The 16,595-nt window shown below is 38.4% G+C and overlaps 1 protein-coding gene across 1 annotated transcript in view; it reads right to left on the reverse strand.

Annotated features, from left to right (window-relative positions):
* Positions 1–3,635: 3,635 nt before the first annotated feature.
* The window catches only part of ptprb (protein tyrosine phosphatase receptor type b), a 38,915-nt gene continuing 25,955 nt past the window's right edge, over positions 3,636–16,595 (reverse strand). The window contains exons 26-40 of the mRNA XM_085376756.1: positions 16,398–16,537; positions 15,909–16,045; positions 15,706–15,812; positions 15,296–15,401; positions 13,803–13,883; positions 12,560–12,577; positions 12,354–12,435; positions 11,446–11,536; positions 9,094–9,170; positions 8,876–9,010; positions 8,582–8,704; positions 7,909–8,072; positions 7,594–7,729; positions 5,890–6,010; positions 3,636–5,694 (exon numbers count right to left, since the gene is read on the reverse strand). Coding sequence (XP_085232882.1) covers positions 5,672–5,694; positions 5,890–6,010; positions 7,594–7,729; positions 7,909–8,072; positions 8,582–8,704; positions 8,876–9,010; positions 9,094–9,170; positions 11,446–11,536; positions 12,354–12,435; positions 12,560–12,577; positions 13,803–13,883; positions 15,296–15,401; positions 15,706–15,812; positions 15,909–16,045; positions 16,398–16,537 — 1,541 coding nt within the window. The 3' untranslated portion in view covers positions 3,636–5,671. The remainder of the gene's footprint in view (positions 5,695–5,889; positions 6,011–7,593; positions 7,730–7,908; positions 8,073–8,581; positions 8,705–8,875; positions 9,011–9,093; positions 9,171–11,445; positions 11,537–12,353; positions 12,436–12,559; positions 12,578–13,802; positions 13,884–15,295; positions 15,402–15,705; positions 15,813–15,908; positions 16,046–16,397; positions 16,538–16,595) is intronic.

Below are 16,595 nucleotides of genomic sequence, written 5' to 3' on the forward strand. Positions count from 1 at the left end.
TGTTGGTCCTGGGGGAATGGGGTTCAGCTTGGCCCCTCTGACAGGACCTTCTCAGCTCTCCTTTAAGCATGCCATAGCTGCTCTATCTGGGTTACCCAGTTCTGTTCGGGCCTCAGCATGCCCTAGATCAATATGGAAATCAGAGGTTTTAAATGAGCCTCACAGATGCAGATTGGAGCAGTACACAAGAAAGTTTTCTTATGTGTGACTGTGCTTCAAGTTCATGTTCAGTTCTTGTTTTTGTATAAAGTTTTCAGGTTTTCTGACGATCCAGATTCTAACATTGTATAACGTCTTTAACTGATGTGAAACTTTGGACAGTGATACTCAGTCTTAGAGGATGATTCAGTCTCAACTACTCTGAGTCAAGTACAGGGTGGGCCATTTATATGGATACACCGTAATAAATGTGAACGGTTGGTGATATTAAAGTCCTGTTTGTGGCACATTAGTATATGTGAGGGGGCAAACTCCTCAAGATGGGTGGTGACCATGGTGGCCATTTAGAAGTCGGCCATCTTGGATACGACTTTTGTTTTTTCAATAGGAAGAGGGCCATGTGACACATCAAACTTATTGGTAATGTCACAAGAAAAACAATGGTGTGCTTGGTTTCAACGTAACTTTATTCTTTCATGAGTTATTTACAAGTTTCTCTTTGTTCACAGCCATTGACATGTCGAAGAGGTTAACACGTTAACACGTGAAACCAAGCACACTATTGTTTTTCTTGTGACATTACCAATAAGTGTGATGTGTCACATGGCCCTCTTCCTATTGAAAAAACAAAAGTCTTTTTCATTGTAGCTGAAGTCCGGGACAAACTGTGTTCCTTTTCACCACAATACGAAACGCGTAATATTTTCTCTGAATACGAGACAATTCCGTTTTTTGCGGGACGCTTGGCAACTCTAATAATTAACCTTATGAACAAAATAAAGTTCAACATCAGTAACATCATAGCACCACCCAGCTGTATAGAAACTCCGTCATGCTAGCTAGCACGCAGTACGAAAAAGTTAGCATAACGAAAATAAACTCCACCTAAACTTGGTTCATATCTGACCCAGATGGACTGCAGGTTATAACTTCTTACCTGAAGTTCAGTTCACCTGACACTCTCAGACCAGCGGCCGCTTCGGGTCTCTCCTCTTGCCTCCCTTTTCCTTCATCCACCTGCTGGCTTCCACCACTTGCTAATGTTATTGAATCTGTGGAAGCTCCGCGATAGCCACCACACGAAGTAACGAATAACGAGCCTATCTAAATCCCAGTAACGAGTAACGCGTTCCCGGTTTTGGCATAATAACTAGTTACCGTGCTCGTTACCACAATAATAACGTAGTTACTGTAATGCGTTACTTAATATCGCGTTAGTCCCAACACTGGTAACCAGTGTGTTAAGTGGATGTGTTGTACAGGGAGATGGCCACAGACAGGAAAGGTTTCCTGTGTCGTTCAGTGGTGCTTTTCGGTAATCTCAGTCTCTCACTGAACGTGCTCCTGTGACTGACCAGCATGTCATGGAGTGGGTGGGAGGTGTTATCCAACATTGTCTTTATCTTGGACAGCATCCGCCTGTCCGACACCACCTTGAGGTAATTACAGTAATTACAGGAAGGAAAAGCAGGACAACAAAACAATCTACAAACAGGTGAGAATGGTGGCATGCAAAATGACACAGTATGTGTTCCTGCCCTAGAGAAATATCATGATCCTGGCACTTTTGATTTTGTGAGTTATATTTCCGCTTATCCTGTTTCTCCCATATCTCATAAAGTCTAAGTCTGTGCAAGTTGTTCTTATGATTTAGTTATTTCTGGTTTTATTTTGATGGTTTCTTATCTCGTTTGTGTTGTGTTTAGTTTCACTTCCACTATCTTCTTTTCCCTGATTAGTTTCAATTGTGTATCTCACGCATCTCCATTGTGCCCCAGTCACCCTGCTGTGTGTATTTAAGCCTGGGCCCCAGTCAGGCCTTTGTCTGTTTGCTTACATTTATGTTTCTTAGTAATTGTGTTCAGACAATTTTGGATTCCTGCTATTTTTTTTCATTGGTTTTTTCTGGTACCTGTTTTGAACAAATTCTTCTACATCATCAAACAAAAACAAAAACAAAAAAATGGATTATATAGATAGTCCATGGATCCCAAAGATATTGCAAAACGCCAGTAAAAAGAAATATATCCTGTACAGAGAATTTATAAAGTGCAGACCTAAAGAAATGTGAATGATGATTTTAATAAATTCTTTGTAAGTTTCAGATGAGACCTAGCTGATAAAATTACTGCTTTGAGAAAGAGCAGAGGAACAAATAGAAGAAAAATCCTAATTAAATGTTTCTAACAGCACAAGAGGAAAATACAATAATTGATGTTGTAGAGAGATGTCAGGACAAAATCTCAACTAACTGAAATGGTATTGATATGAAAACTGTTAAAAATGTAATTGAATGATTTTAAAAACCTCCAACCTTCATCTGCAATCTGTCATTATAAGGCGGTACAATTCCGAACAAAATGAATAGGCCTGTTTCTCTACACTCACGATTCACCCAAACACTAGTGAAATACTTTATTGATAGACTGGATAAATATTTAAATGAACACAAACTATTAATAGAGAGTTGACATGGATTTATGTCAAACTGATTAATGTTTAATGCATTAATTGAACTAAATGAAGAAATCACAAATTGTATCAGTCAAAGAACGTATGCACATGGAGTCTTTATTGACTTGAAGAAAGCTGTTGACACACTTGCCAATCACATATTAATTGATAAATTGGAAATGTATGGTATTAGATGGGTGGCGTTGGACTGGATGAAAAGTTACATAAACAACAGGCAACAGTTTATGAAGGTGGGAGAACATTAATCAAACTTTTAAACCTTGCTTGTGGAGTTATATGGGGTCTAAACCTCTAGATCATCAGATATATTGCGGTTCATTTTATTTGCAAATGATACAAATAATCTTTATCATGGAGAAAATTCACAGCAGCTTTTAGTAAATTCACATAAGAATTTACTAAAAACAAATTATCACTGAATTTAAGCAAAACTAAAATTCTATCCATCCAACCATATTTTTCCACTTATTCGGGGCCGGGTCGTGGAGGCAGCAGCCCAAGCAGAGAAGCCCAGACCTCCCTCTCCCCAGCCACCTCCTCCAGCCTATGCGGGGGGACACCAAGGCGTTTCCAGGCCAGCCGAGAGATATAATCTCTCCAGCGTGTCCTGGGTCTGCCCTGGGGCCTCCTCCCGGTGGGACATGCCTGGAAAACCTCACCCAGGAGGCGCCCAGGGGGCATCCTTCTCAGATGCCCGAACCACCTCAACAGGCTCCTTTCGATGTGGAGCAGCAGCTGCTCTACTCTGAGCCCCTCCCGAATGGCCGAACTTCTCACCCTATCTCTAAGGGAGACGCCAGCCACCCTTCGGAGGAATTTCGAAATTCTAATGAAGTTTTTTTTATTTTAAATTTCAAATATCTATATATTTGAAATATCATTATCTTAAAAATGTTAAACATGGAGAATGATTTAAGCAGCATTTGAAAATGTGTGCATAATATTTATGAGCTACTGTAACCTTTCACCCAAAGAAAAAAGGCCACAAACAGTGAGGCAGATATTTTTATTCAGCACTTTATGATCAAGTTTACAACAACAGGACAGCAAATTCTAAAACTCAATTACACATTTTCTTAGGGCCTGGTTATTTAAATCCAACTCACTTTCATGAATCCATCACGATATGACAAACATAATAAAGTTTACATAAAACAATCCAGCAGGTCGAATGTATCAGAGAAAATCTTTAAAAAAAAGAAAAAGTGCAGACCAGCTTTCATAATAATTAATTTAGCCATAGTATTTTAAATGTAATGTAAATGTAAAATGCCATATCATAATACTATAAAATAAAATATGTTGCATGGGCAGAGGTAATTTAAAATGAAAATCCTCCAGCAAAAAAAATCTCTGCTTTTTCTAGAAACGTATACAATCACAAAAGTCAAATTCTTTCACAATATTTATAATGATGGTTTTATTAAGAAAACATGAGGTTTCTGCATTGTATTCATACTTCAGTCTTTTATGTTTAAAGTTTAAATGGTTTACAAGCATTAATTACATTAAAGAGGAGATCAGTGCGCTCATTTCCAACTCCAGAGCTTTCTTCTCAGGCTAGTAAAGTAGCTTAATGTGATATCGAGTATTTTTTACTATTATTATTTTTTAATCCTCTGAGAAACAGGCTACTGTCACTTTAAGGCCCCTCCCCTCTCTTAAAACTTATCTTATGATTAGCCAGCTTTCAGAAGCCAGTTGAGGGGCGGCACTTGGAGCTTGTGATCTGTACTAAAAGTACTTTTCTTTACAGGGATTACATTTGCATACCTCAGTATTTAAAACTTTGGCCACGTTTAACATGAATGTCTAATGCTGTATTATAAAATATATGACAGAGAATAAAGCCTCTTTAAAGTCTGAATACAGCAGGTTATGTTTGCTTGCAGCTACTCAACAGGTATAAAAGAGAAACAGAAGTATTACACAACCAGGCAGTTGTTGACAGACATATATATTCATCATATTGTAAAAAAGAAAAAAAAAAAAAGAGTATTACATCTATATTTACATACAGCAATATGTGTGTTTAGAATTTTTAAATAAACAGCTTATATGGAGCAGTAAGTGAGAACATACTGGAGGGTATAAAAAATAGATGGCTCTTTCCTTCCCTGCTGTCACTCAGTTATTATTTGGATCACAACAACCTGAGATCAACCAGTGCCTACATTAAAGGGACTCCACTATGTTTTTCAATGAGTTTAAATCCATTTTTAACAATTTAATTTTTCAAAGTTTGTTGTTTTTGTTGACAATAAACTATATATTTTTTTAACATTTAGGATTCAGATAGGGCTGAATTTGATCGATCATTTGTGCCTTCTCTCTGTAGGTTTGAGTCAAAGCAGTCCTGTAAATTGAGCTGTTCCAGTATGTTTAGCTGGTGGACTTTGCTGGACTGTCAGGTGGATTTAGAAAAAAAAAAAGAAAGAAATCCAATTTGCATGCCAATCTGAGCTCAGATGCAGATTATTTAACAGGTACTCACAGTTCTTAAACAGCTTTACGGAAGATGATTTATTCAAAATTACAGAAATGACTATATAATTATAATAATATGCTGCACAATTATCATTCAATCCTTTTTTAAAATATATAAACGTATGGTTAAAAATAATAAGTGTCAGATGTTTTAATGGTTTTGGATTCTTGTGTTGAATAAAATCAGACTGTAGATTTAGTGGAAAGTCTGTGAGGTGTTATTTGCTAAATTTTAAAAACTTTTCTCAGATTGTGCTGATCACCAGCTGATCACCAGCTCTAGCTACGAAAGTCTTCCCTGCAGCGCCAACAAACCCAGAACCTCCGACTTGTCTTATGCTTTGTTTTTATTTAATCCCAAATCTGCACTTTAATTTCTACTTTTCCTCAATGAATTTGTTGCTGTAAAACCAGTGATTCAGAGTGCAAGACCTACAGCCCTGAAAAAAGGTTTTTACAATCTTGGACTTATTTATTTATATTCCCTGTTTTGTCCGTTTCTTGTGTTGGAATGTTTCCTCGTTTTGATCGCATGAACATCGTCATCTCTTTAGCGTCCAGTGTAAATGAAATCTGAGAAAACAAAGGGACAAAAAAGGGAAAAAATGACTATGATTTATGTGTGCTGCAGACAAATACACAGTTTCTACTGAAATATATAAATGCAGTTTCAGTTCAACTGTCAAACACAGAAATGGGACGGTTCACGTCCACAGGTGGACTGTTTCATTTCTGGGCTCCGATGACAAATGTTAGAAACAGTCTCACCTCTGCAGTACTCAGGGTTGAAATTTTCATAGATGGGGTAGAGAGGGTTCTCCTGTTCGCTGCGATGCTTTCTGGCTCTTAGGACATCCCGAATACACTGATACAGGAAGGCATACTGGCACTGCAATGCAACAAGACCGTTATAATGTTGTAATAAACACCTTCCGGTGCTTTTAGAGCATTCACTGCAGAATTCATTCATGTCCCATGGAAAACACAGACATTAATTTCACTAACCAATAATTTGTCAGTTTCCATCAATAACCTTTTTTATTTCTGACAAAAACACGACGATAACAAAATAAAAACTAATCCAAAAGGACAAAATACTATTGATCCTTTCGTCAGCAAATAAAATTGAATTGACAAAAACACATGATTAAGACTAAATCTAAAACTAAATCAGCTTTGTTTTTTCTTTTTTCTTTCCTTTCCCTCAGGTCATCTGGATCCGTTTTTTTTTTATCAGTTCCCAGTCAGAACCAGACACGGAGAAGCTGCGTTCAGCTTTTATGCTTCTTATATCTGGAACAAACTCCCAGAAAGCCTCAGATCAGTTGAAACACTCAGTTTATTTAAATCCAGGTTGAAGACTCACCTGTTCTCAACTGCATTTGAATAAAACACCAAATCCACACTTTTAAGCTTAAATTTCAAAACTTAAATTTTAACTGCTGATATCTACTGTTCTGATTTTATCTACTGTTTTGCTTTTTTTTTGTTTTTTTTAATTAATTTTAAATCCATCCATCCATCCATTCGCTTCCGCTTATCCTTTCCAGGGTCGCGGGGGGGCGCTGGAGCCTATCCCAGCTGTCATGGGGCGAGAGGCGGGGTACACCCTGGACAGGTCGCCAGTCTGTCGCAGGGCCAACACACATTTTAAATCATGCTTTTTATTTGTTTTTGTTTTTAATGTCTCTGTAAAGCACTTTGAATCACCTTGTTGTTGAATTGTGCTATATAAATAAACTTGCCTTGCCTTTATTTGTTTGATCCAGGTTTGATCAAGATTGACAATTTAGTATTATAACGACAGTAATTGGTAGAATTTTCAGACTACCATATTTGATAGCTTCCATTATTAATTTTTTTCTCACGTTTTAATGATGTAGCTCCAGTTTAGTCTAAAATTCTCATTGTAATATTAATAGTTGAACTTGTTTTTTATGTACAATAGTATTTTTTTTTTGATTTGCTACAAACTGGTTTGGGTGTGGTAACGTCATCATAAACTGTTTTTTCAAAACCAATTTGCATTCAATATTTACTAAAAAGGAGGATAACATCCTATTTCTAAATCTTTATTGGTAGTTAAATTCTAGATTAGGTCAATATTTCCTGATGTTTCTTGTCTAATAGTTTCAGTTTTAATGATGTATTACCATAAACCATGCAGATTTATCAATAGCCAATAAAATCTGGTTTCTTTTCTTCCAATTATTTGTTTTTTTGCGACTGGTTTATTTCAAAGTCTATTGTTGTTTGCCTTTGCTTCCATGTGGGACTATCCTTAATCATATTCTAATAAGTAAAATTGAAATAATGACTAAAATACCTGCTAAACATAATGAGATGAACTGAAGTGCTACAATCACTGGTCTAAGTGGGAGAAATGTCTGGTGTACAAGTTGAAATCAAATAATCAAACGAATGTCCTAGAATTCAAAGCTAAATACTTAAATATTTGAATGTAGCTCTTACCTCAGTCTGGACCATGTGCTGGCGGTGCAGGCGGAGGTCGAACACGCAGCCGTAAAGGTCGATGGTTCCTTTGGAGTCCAGCTGCTGCAGAACCCGATCCAAAGCGATGAAGGTCCCTGTGCGCCCGACTCCAGCACTAACAAGCAAAAACATCCAGTTATCAAAGATCTTAAACAGAGAATCAAAGAAGGTTCAAGGACTCAATAGTTCACTTTTTTTTTTTGGGGGGGGGGGGGGGGGGGGGTTTCTAATGGCGGGATTCTGTTAACTCACAGCCAATCAGATTTCTCCCTGAGGACAGCCTCAAGCATCTACCTGCAGTGAACGACAGTGGCTCCGGTGCTGGGCGATCGGTCCACATAGTCCCGGGCTGTCCTGACAAACTGGATCAGGGACTGGGTGCTCTCAGGGACGCCGTGATCAGGCCACACCGTGTAGTGGAAGTGACGCAGTACCCGAGGATAACTGCAGCTGCTCTCCTGTCCAGGTCGATAATGGATTTATTAGGATTGTTATCACCCATAGCGACATTCAAGGTCTGGATTTTGAGGCTTTAGATATAATGTAACATAACGACATAACGTTCGTTTCAACATAACATAGTGGAAATCAACTTTTTCATGGCCACACCAAAAACATGCAGAAATAATCAGAATAATCCTTCTGTAGCCTCTCGATTCACCCTCTCCATGAAACAAGGGTGGTTTCATGGAGGTTAGCTCCTCCCCTTTTAACAGATATTTGTACAGCAGGTGGGTGGACTCTCTGTCACAGAGATAAACATACTGTATAAGGATATCCCCTTAAAACCTCAAATCTCTGCAACTTTACAGACATTGGTTGGCCATGTTTATCACATGAGCTTTATTTGGAGAAGTTATGAAAATGAAAGCTTCACAATAAGTATATCCCTTCTTCATTCTTTAGATATTACTGCTTTTCTACATTTTTACGCTGGAATAAAAAACGAGAGTAAAAAGAAACATACCGAGGTGATCTTGAACTCTCGGATGGTCCACTCAGGCAGGACAGACTCTGACAGCATCTGAATGACCAGATCACCGTAGTACAGAGGCTCTCTGTCTGCAGGCCAGTACTGGTCACACTTCACCTGGAAACACAGCATTCATATAGTTTAATTACTTCTCAGGGTTGAGTTTATCTTCCTTTGCTAACCTGTGAGAAGAATCTGGAGCTCTTTTCAGCTTGCAATCAAAGCTCATAATTTCAGTTTCATAATCGTTCCACTCAAGTGGACATTTTGATCAAGCGGACGCCTCACCCGTCCTTTCTCCACACACTGGGTCACCATGATGATGTTGTAGACGCCGTGCTCCCACACCATCCGCCAGAAATCATCTTTTGTGCCCGGGAGCGGCCCCTGGGTGGCAATGTACTCCCTGCGGTAGTTATTACCCTGCACATGTAGGCAAGAGAGGCGGTATTAGTGTCATTGTCAGTGAGTGCGCTCAGTTTGTGCTTTTTAGCATGTGCTCATACAGGTATGTAGCTGGCGTTGATGTAATCGGAGCAGGGGTCGTCCTCCAGGTACGACAGCTTCACTCGGGTAGAATCATCTAGAAAAATGAAGAAATAAGTCACCAGCGGCTTTCATTATCTTTAACGTGTAGTTTAAACTAACTCTAATGCAATGAGTACTGAACTGGTTTAATAAATGTTGACTGAATTCCTCCCACTACATCCAGCATCCACAGAGCAACGTAACCATAAGGCGTTTTAGCTCCATTTTTGGTCTCCACCTGTTCTTATAAATAATTTCTGGGTTTTTAGCTTCTTAAGGTTTCTCTTACTTCAAAAGCTGTAACTGTCTGCTGTTTGCTGCTGAGCTGGGCACTTTTAGAGGTTATTTATTAAGTAGTCATTTACCTAAAATCAGTTTGAACACCCAGAACTAAAAGTGTGAAGGCTATAAAAGCACCACAGGGCGACAGCCAGACTCTGACTCTAAAGTTTTCTTGTTTCTTGTTTTCTGTGTTTCATCATTGTAGAAGTTTCACTAAAATGTCTTTTTTCAAATTTTTTTTATCAGTTAACCTTTATTAAACTGTCAGTATATAGAAAAAAGGCCAATCAGTTTGGTAGTGGTAGTGTGGTAGTCTTGAGAGGAAAAATCAGGGATAAATTAATATTTATTAATATTTATTAAAAATTGTTTGCCAGTTTTTGGATAACATTAAAAATTTTGGATTAAAACAGGTTTAACTGATGCTCTCAGTCATTCAGTTATTCTTATTTTTTTCTTGCAATTTTAATAAAATTTATATCATCTTATTGCAGCTTTGCAATAATACTAAACATCAGATTCGCACATTTAACCTTAACCCAGCCAAAAACGAACAATTATGAAAATTGCCCAATTAAATTTCTATCAGTCTACTTAGTGAAGAAGCAACCATCATTTTGAGCTACTGAGGGCATATTTGTAAAAGCAATAAGCGCAGATTCCTTATAGTTTAATCAATATGGTCACATTAATGTTTCACCATAGGGTAAAGGATGCAGTTTATGTCTGATGGTGAAATTCTAACACATCCACTCCAGAATAAGTAATGAAAACAGCGTCTCTCACAGCTTTCCTGAGGTTCTTATTATTGAATGTGAAAGATGTGTGAATGCGAAACAGACTCAGTAATGACTCATTTCACTGAGAGAGAGAGAGAGAGAGAGTGTGTGTGTGTGGTGTAAGTGTGTTTACTTCTCTGACAGTTAATTATAGAGGTGATGTTGTAAATGTGGCACCTCAAGTCATAAATCTGATTTTTTTGCAGTTAAAAATAACGGATGCTTAATTACTTTATTTTAAACTGAGGATACTTCAGAAGGAAAAACTTTGAAAATGACAAATTGTGGATGTGGAAATTACATTTATAATTGCGTAAAACAGATGTACCAAACAATCTTCATGTGATTAGAAATCTGTCTGTATATCACTCCCATAGCAAAAACTCAATGAACTAACATTTCAGACATTTAAAACTAATTTGGCATCATCCCCAACGACGCAGACAGAAAACATTTTCACAGATGTATCATAATTTTAAACATTACATTTCACAGATGATTCATTAATTGAGTAATAACAATTAAAAAATCAACTCTTTTGTGCTATTTCAAGCAAATGTTATTGTTACCTGAGTAAAGATTGCGTCATTCAAGGAAATTCAGATTCCGTGTCATTATTTAAAACCGCTCCTTTCTTTTTCTTTCTTTCTTTTTTTTTAATCAATCCATCCTTAATATAATTTAGCTGTTTTTCAGCCCATCATCACACTACCTTTGAATGAGCAAAAATTCAGTTATGCAAATTCATTAAACTGGACTCGGATACGAGGGCTGAAACTTTAAGATCAATTAAATTTGGCCAGTTGTTGGTATCAGCTGATCAACTGGTTGGAGGACATACCATTTTATAGTTTTTAATCTGCTGGTTGGAAAAAAGATGCTATGCGAAACTATTTTGTGACGTGTGGATAATAAATAATATAGAGGACAATCTGCTTGGGTGGCTAAGAAATGGAAACAAAAAGCTAATTAAATGAGTAAATATTCCACATAGATGCTGTATTTTCAGTAGTATTGTGTAATTATGAAGGCTTTTATCACCTCAAGCCTCAGAGTTCATCCTTGTCACCAAGGGAACAGGTGCTGCCTCATTAAAGCTCTTGACGATGTGATAATTGCCATGATTTCCACTTTGATTTATTTTTCTTTCTCACTGAGGGACTTGAAGGGTTGTCAGCTAACTGTTATGTGGAGTGACTGTTTTTTTTTCTTTTTTCTTTTTAACTTTTTGAGAAGCAAAAAAGCTTTAAAGCTAAAAACTGCACTTACATGGCAGGATGTTGTTGTAGCGGTTCTTTCCTCGGTTTTCCGGCACTCGGGCGACATCCATCGTCTGGTTACGGCCGACATCCTTCAGATCCTGAACAGAGATGAGAATAATTACATTTGTACAGTTATAAACATCAGGACTTTGTGACTAACAAGACCAGCCAAAATCTGCTTTTGAAGAAAAGCAGTGCCATTCCTCATCAGAGTCATGGTACATTACTTGACCTTTAAGTTTCAGAGAAGCAATGATTGAAAAGCAAAATGGTTCTGAAAAGGCGGGCAAGTCAAACCAACAGCCAACTGGCATAAGCATGAGCCCAGAACAAGCAGTTTGATTTGCTGTGAAGTTGGTACACAATTGGAAGACTTTCAAGGTTTTTGAGTGTAAGATGGGTGTCCAAAACCCAGAGTTATTCCAACAGAGTGATCTGATGTTATTCAACTGAACTGCGAAGCACTTTGATGCAGTTTAAAAGACCTATTTTGTTTTATTTTATCAGTGACTGTATATCACAGAAGTACTTGTTTTTTTTAATTTACCTGATTTAATTTAAGTTCATTTGTTGTTATTAATACCCACACAGTCAAAGGGACTGTGTGGGTATTAATTTTTCCTTATTTTATAGTTTTAAAGGTGCTCAATGATGTCAAGAGAGTGAGCCGTGTTTGGTGAGGAAATAAATGGCTGCACCCGTTAGAGACTCTTCTGTCATTCTTAATGCCAGGGGCTGCTACAACAGTGATTTAATATTATTAATATGCAAAACCTCTGGTAAAAGAAACAGTGTGTCTTTCTGTCTTCCTGAGATTTAACACTCCAAATGAAAACTGAAGACATGCCCAACAAACAAATAGTATGATTGATCAGGTTCTTGAACACACTTTTGTAATAATTTTCATACACTTACCTCAAACTCTTCAGAAAGCAAGTAGTTGGAGTCGGCCTGCAGCTTGGTCAGATGCGACTCGAAATGGCCCGCTTTGATAGGACTGAACAGAGAAAGATAGACAAATACTCAGCAAAAGGTATATACTGGAGGTAGAGTGGTGATTTTTAGCCATTTCAACAAATTAATTACATACAAAGTTTCAGAAATAAAGCCTAAACTCTCACCTGGTGATCCGACGGTTACTGCAACAGAAGATTAAAAAAATGAATTAATTCATGTGACAGTACAATAAGGTGGTGAAACATAGGTTGGTTTATAAAGGTGGGTAATCAACTAGACAGTAACACAAACATAATACAGGAGTGAAAATGATACATTATGTATAGTTTTATCGCCTCTTGTAACATTATGCAGTAAGAAGAATACAATATGGTTCTGTTATAGCAATATTTCCAGTCTAGTAGACAGTCAAAACATCTCTATTATTTAATTCTTTATCTATTACTTAATTGTGTTGGTGAAGTCTTTATCAAAGAAAAAGCTGCATGTAACAGTCCAAAATGTATGCTCTCCTAGAGCTTTCTTTTTCTAAAACAGTCCAGCAAGCTGGATTGGAGTCCTTGTTGTGCTAATTCTGGCCCCTGGGCCTTACATTTGACACCCTTGTTCTAAAATGTCATTGACTGTGATTTTATGCAAAAGTGGGGTTTAATTTAATCATCTATAATTTAGCTGGTTCAATCAACACTTAAAACATCTCATATACTCAGTCAAAGAAAACCTTACATTTGTGACCTTAAAGTCATTTTAATTCATGGCCCACAAGCTGAGGTGGGCTGGCCTATCCTGTGACAGAATGATGGACAGGCTGAGATGTCTGACAGACGTGTAATATGAAAGATACCACAACAACAGCCTATTTTTACACATTCGGTGGGTTTAAAACACTTGCGTCTAATCACATTACTGCAATTTACACGCCTTGCAAAGCTGTCCCGTAAGCTGAATTGGACCCTCTGGTCGGTTCTGGCCTAAATAATGCAGGAATTTTTCATCTGCGATTTGTTTCCAAGTGAATTTGAGATCTGATAATCACTGCTACCAGCAAACGCAGAAGAGCATCGTCTTTATGTCCAGTTAAAAAACACGCTGTAACTGTAAGCTGGGGTCATTTATGAAGCACAGAGAAGCTTTGTTTCTACTCTCTGTTACATTTGTGGTTGATGAGCTGTGGCCAATATACAAATGTATGCAGACACACACACACACACACACTAATTAACAGATGCTGCGGCCTGTGGTGGGTGAATGATGAGGTAATCTGAGAGAGGGAGCGAGCACTTTATTGGAAACTAATTCTTCTTCACACACTCACATATTGGACGTGGGAGGTGTTGGAAACTAATCTCTCCCTCTCTCACGTACTGAAGAAGAATAATTATAGATGTGCCACGCGCACAAACTTACCTCCGGACGCCCATATACATCCCTGAAGTTGGAACTTCTTTCCACATGCTCATCCTCACCACCGGGTTCTCCTGCACAGCCCTACACAGAAAATATCAGCACTGATTAGGAACATTAAGATCAAAGAGTTAAACCAATGAAAACATTTGAGCCGTGCCCTCTACGCTAATAAACATGTTCACCAAATCACAACTAATTAACTCTGTAAATTAGCTTAACAGCTAAATGACTGTGAGAAAACTGATGTGACATTTTGGAGCTAATTTTCTGTTCAGGGCTCTGTTGTGGGGCCATAAATGTTACATAAAGTCATGAAGCCAGTCGGAAATTTCACACTGATGCCACAGAGACAACGCCCCATCCAGAGTTAGTGGCATTGATGGTGTAGTATTAAAAAAAGAAATGTGTGTTATCTCAGATATGCTTTAAAAAGCTGTTAAAGTGTCCATCATTTTGACTTATACAAGAGGAAATCTGCAAACAGAAGAACAGATTCAACTTAAAGGTAAAAAACTCTAAGCTGTAGTTAAAAAAAAGTTTACTATTCTGTTCTTAGTCTGAAATAGAAAAACTTTTAAACTTAGCCAAATTATATTCTCCTTTTTCTTTGCACAATCTTAAACTGTCATATGGTCCAAACAAACATGATGGTAAATGGTCTGTATTTATATAGCGCTTTACTAGTCCCTAAGGACCCCAAAGCGCTTTACATATCCAGTCATCCACCCATTCACACACTGGTGATGGCAAGCTACATTGTAGCCACAGCCACCCTGGGGAGCACTGACAGAGGCGAGGCTGCCGGACACTGGCGCCACCGGGCCCTCTGACCACCACCAGTAGGCAACGGGTGAAGTGTCTTGCCCAAGGACACAACGACCAAGACTGTCCAAGCCGGGGCTCGAACCGGCAACCTTCCGATTACAAGGCAAACTCCCAACTCTTGAGCCACGATCGCCCCACAGGTTCAAATAATGAAGTAAGTGTTTGAAAACGGTAGAAGCCAGCAATCCAGTGTTTGGATCTCAGCCTAATCCGGCTTCATCAACAACTTTTCCTATATTTCACTTTGTTTTTAACTTGACTACAAACTCTGGCTTTCCCGCTTTGTTCTGATCGGTTTAACATTTGTTTTGAAGATTATGTAATCTGTTGTTATATTAATATTTCCCCTCTGTGTCTATCTCTGCTCCACTCCGTGTGTGAGGAAGTGCACTCAACGTGAAACTGTGAGCAGGGAAAGGATGCGCTAACATGACCAACTGGAGTTCAACACCTTCATAAGTCTCTAAGAGAAAAAAACCTAGATGATTTAATTTGAAAATCATTCAAATACACAGCTGTGTTTTAAACTCCCAAACACTGACTCATTCAAAGCTCCCGTAGTGGAGTTTCAGATTAAAGAGCAGGAAATGAGCAGCACATGTTTTGGCTGATCTTACACTTCCAAGCGTCCTTGAGGTAACTACAAGCAGAACACCTAGTGTACTCACACTTTGCGTAGCCTCTGTCTGTAGGCCAGCAGAGAGACGACTGCCACCATCATACCAATGAGGAACATGCCAGCACTCAGACCCTCCACCACACCACCTAGAGGCTCTGACAAAGAACAACACATATCGGGAGATAGCTGAGGTTAGACAGACCAGCTGTGATGTTTCAGCTTTTACTTCATGTGCCCTTGAGTGGAAGGTGTAGATAAAACATCTGTGTCATATTAATGAGTCAAAACTCAAAGACAAATTTTTAAAAATTTAGATGAGATGGTCCCAAAAATTCATTAATTCTACTCATTGCTATCCTTAGTTTACGGAAAAGTTAGGTTTGGTTAAACTCAGGTAAGATTTTTAAAAGAAAAAGAATAAAATCTTTAATCATCAGTGAAAATGGTCGGCCGTCTCACCTGCGTGCGTCCGGAGTGGCTCTGACAGGTAAGTGTCAGTGAAGAGTGGCTGAGAAAACTCTCTGTGGTTCTCGTCAAACAGTCGGGTGAAGGCTCGCACGCTTAGCCTGCGCGAGCAGACACACACACACATACACGGTCAGTAGATGAGGGGAGGTGTTTCTGTGCTCAGTGGCACTTCAGCAGCATCAGTTTCTCATTACCTGTATGATGTTTTGGCTTTCAGCGGCCCGTCACAGAAGGCACCGTAGCTGTCACTCAGATAGAGGTCACCGTCATGGTAATGATCACAGGATCCCCCCAACCGGTCTCCTCCTGCGCCCAGGTTCACCTCCACCACCTGATCAGGTATTGATTGACCACATTAATATATTGACAGATATACAACCAGCACAGTTCTTATTCAGAGGGTGACTGTGATCATTTTTTTAACTTCTTCACTTTTTTAAAAATTATCTTAAAAAATGTAATAAAATTAAATATTTTAATTCTAATGTCTTAAATTTTAATTATGCAAATAAACAATAAATAAAAATGTTCTTCGTGAAGATCAGAATCTTGAGTTTAATCAGCACCTTTATAATGACTAAAGGTTTGGTTGTTTATGTCAAGTCTACAGAAAACAAATATTTTGTTTGCATTTTTAGAAAAGTTAGAAAAAGATCTATTTCAACATGTAATTTGCAGATTACCTGCCCAGCAGAACTCTCAGTGTCCTGTGGACAGCGGCTGGGGAAGTAGGCAGTCTGATAGGCTCTGACGGATGAGTTGCTGATGTAGTCGCGGTATGAGGGCAGTGGGTGGCGCTGTTCTGGCTGCAGCATTTCATTGGCTGTCAGAAGAGACAAAAAAACTTGTCTACCTCCAGTTTGTCTGTCTGGAAATGAATG

Source organism: Diplotaxodon limnothrissa, linkage group LG17 (genome assembly GCF_057381915.1).
Source record: "Diplotaxodon limnothrissa isolate DT_005_m linkage group LG17, D_limnothrissa_male_GT1.1, whole genome shotgun sequence".
In the NCBI taxonomy this organism is placed as follows: domain Eukaryota; kingdom Metazoa; phylum Chordata; class Actinopteri; order Cichliformes; family Cichlidae; genus Diplotaxodon; species Diplotaxodon limnothrissa.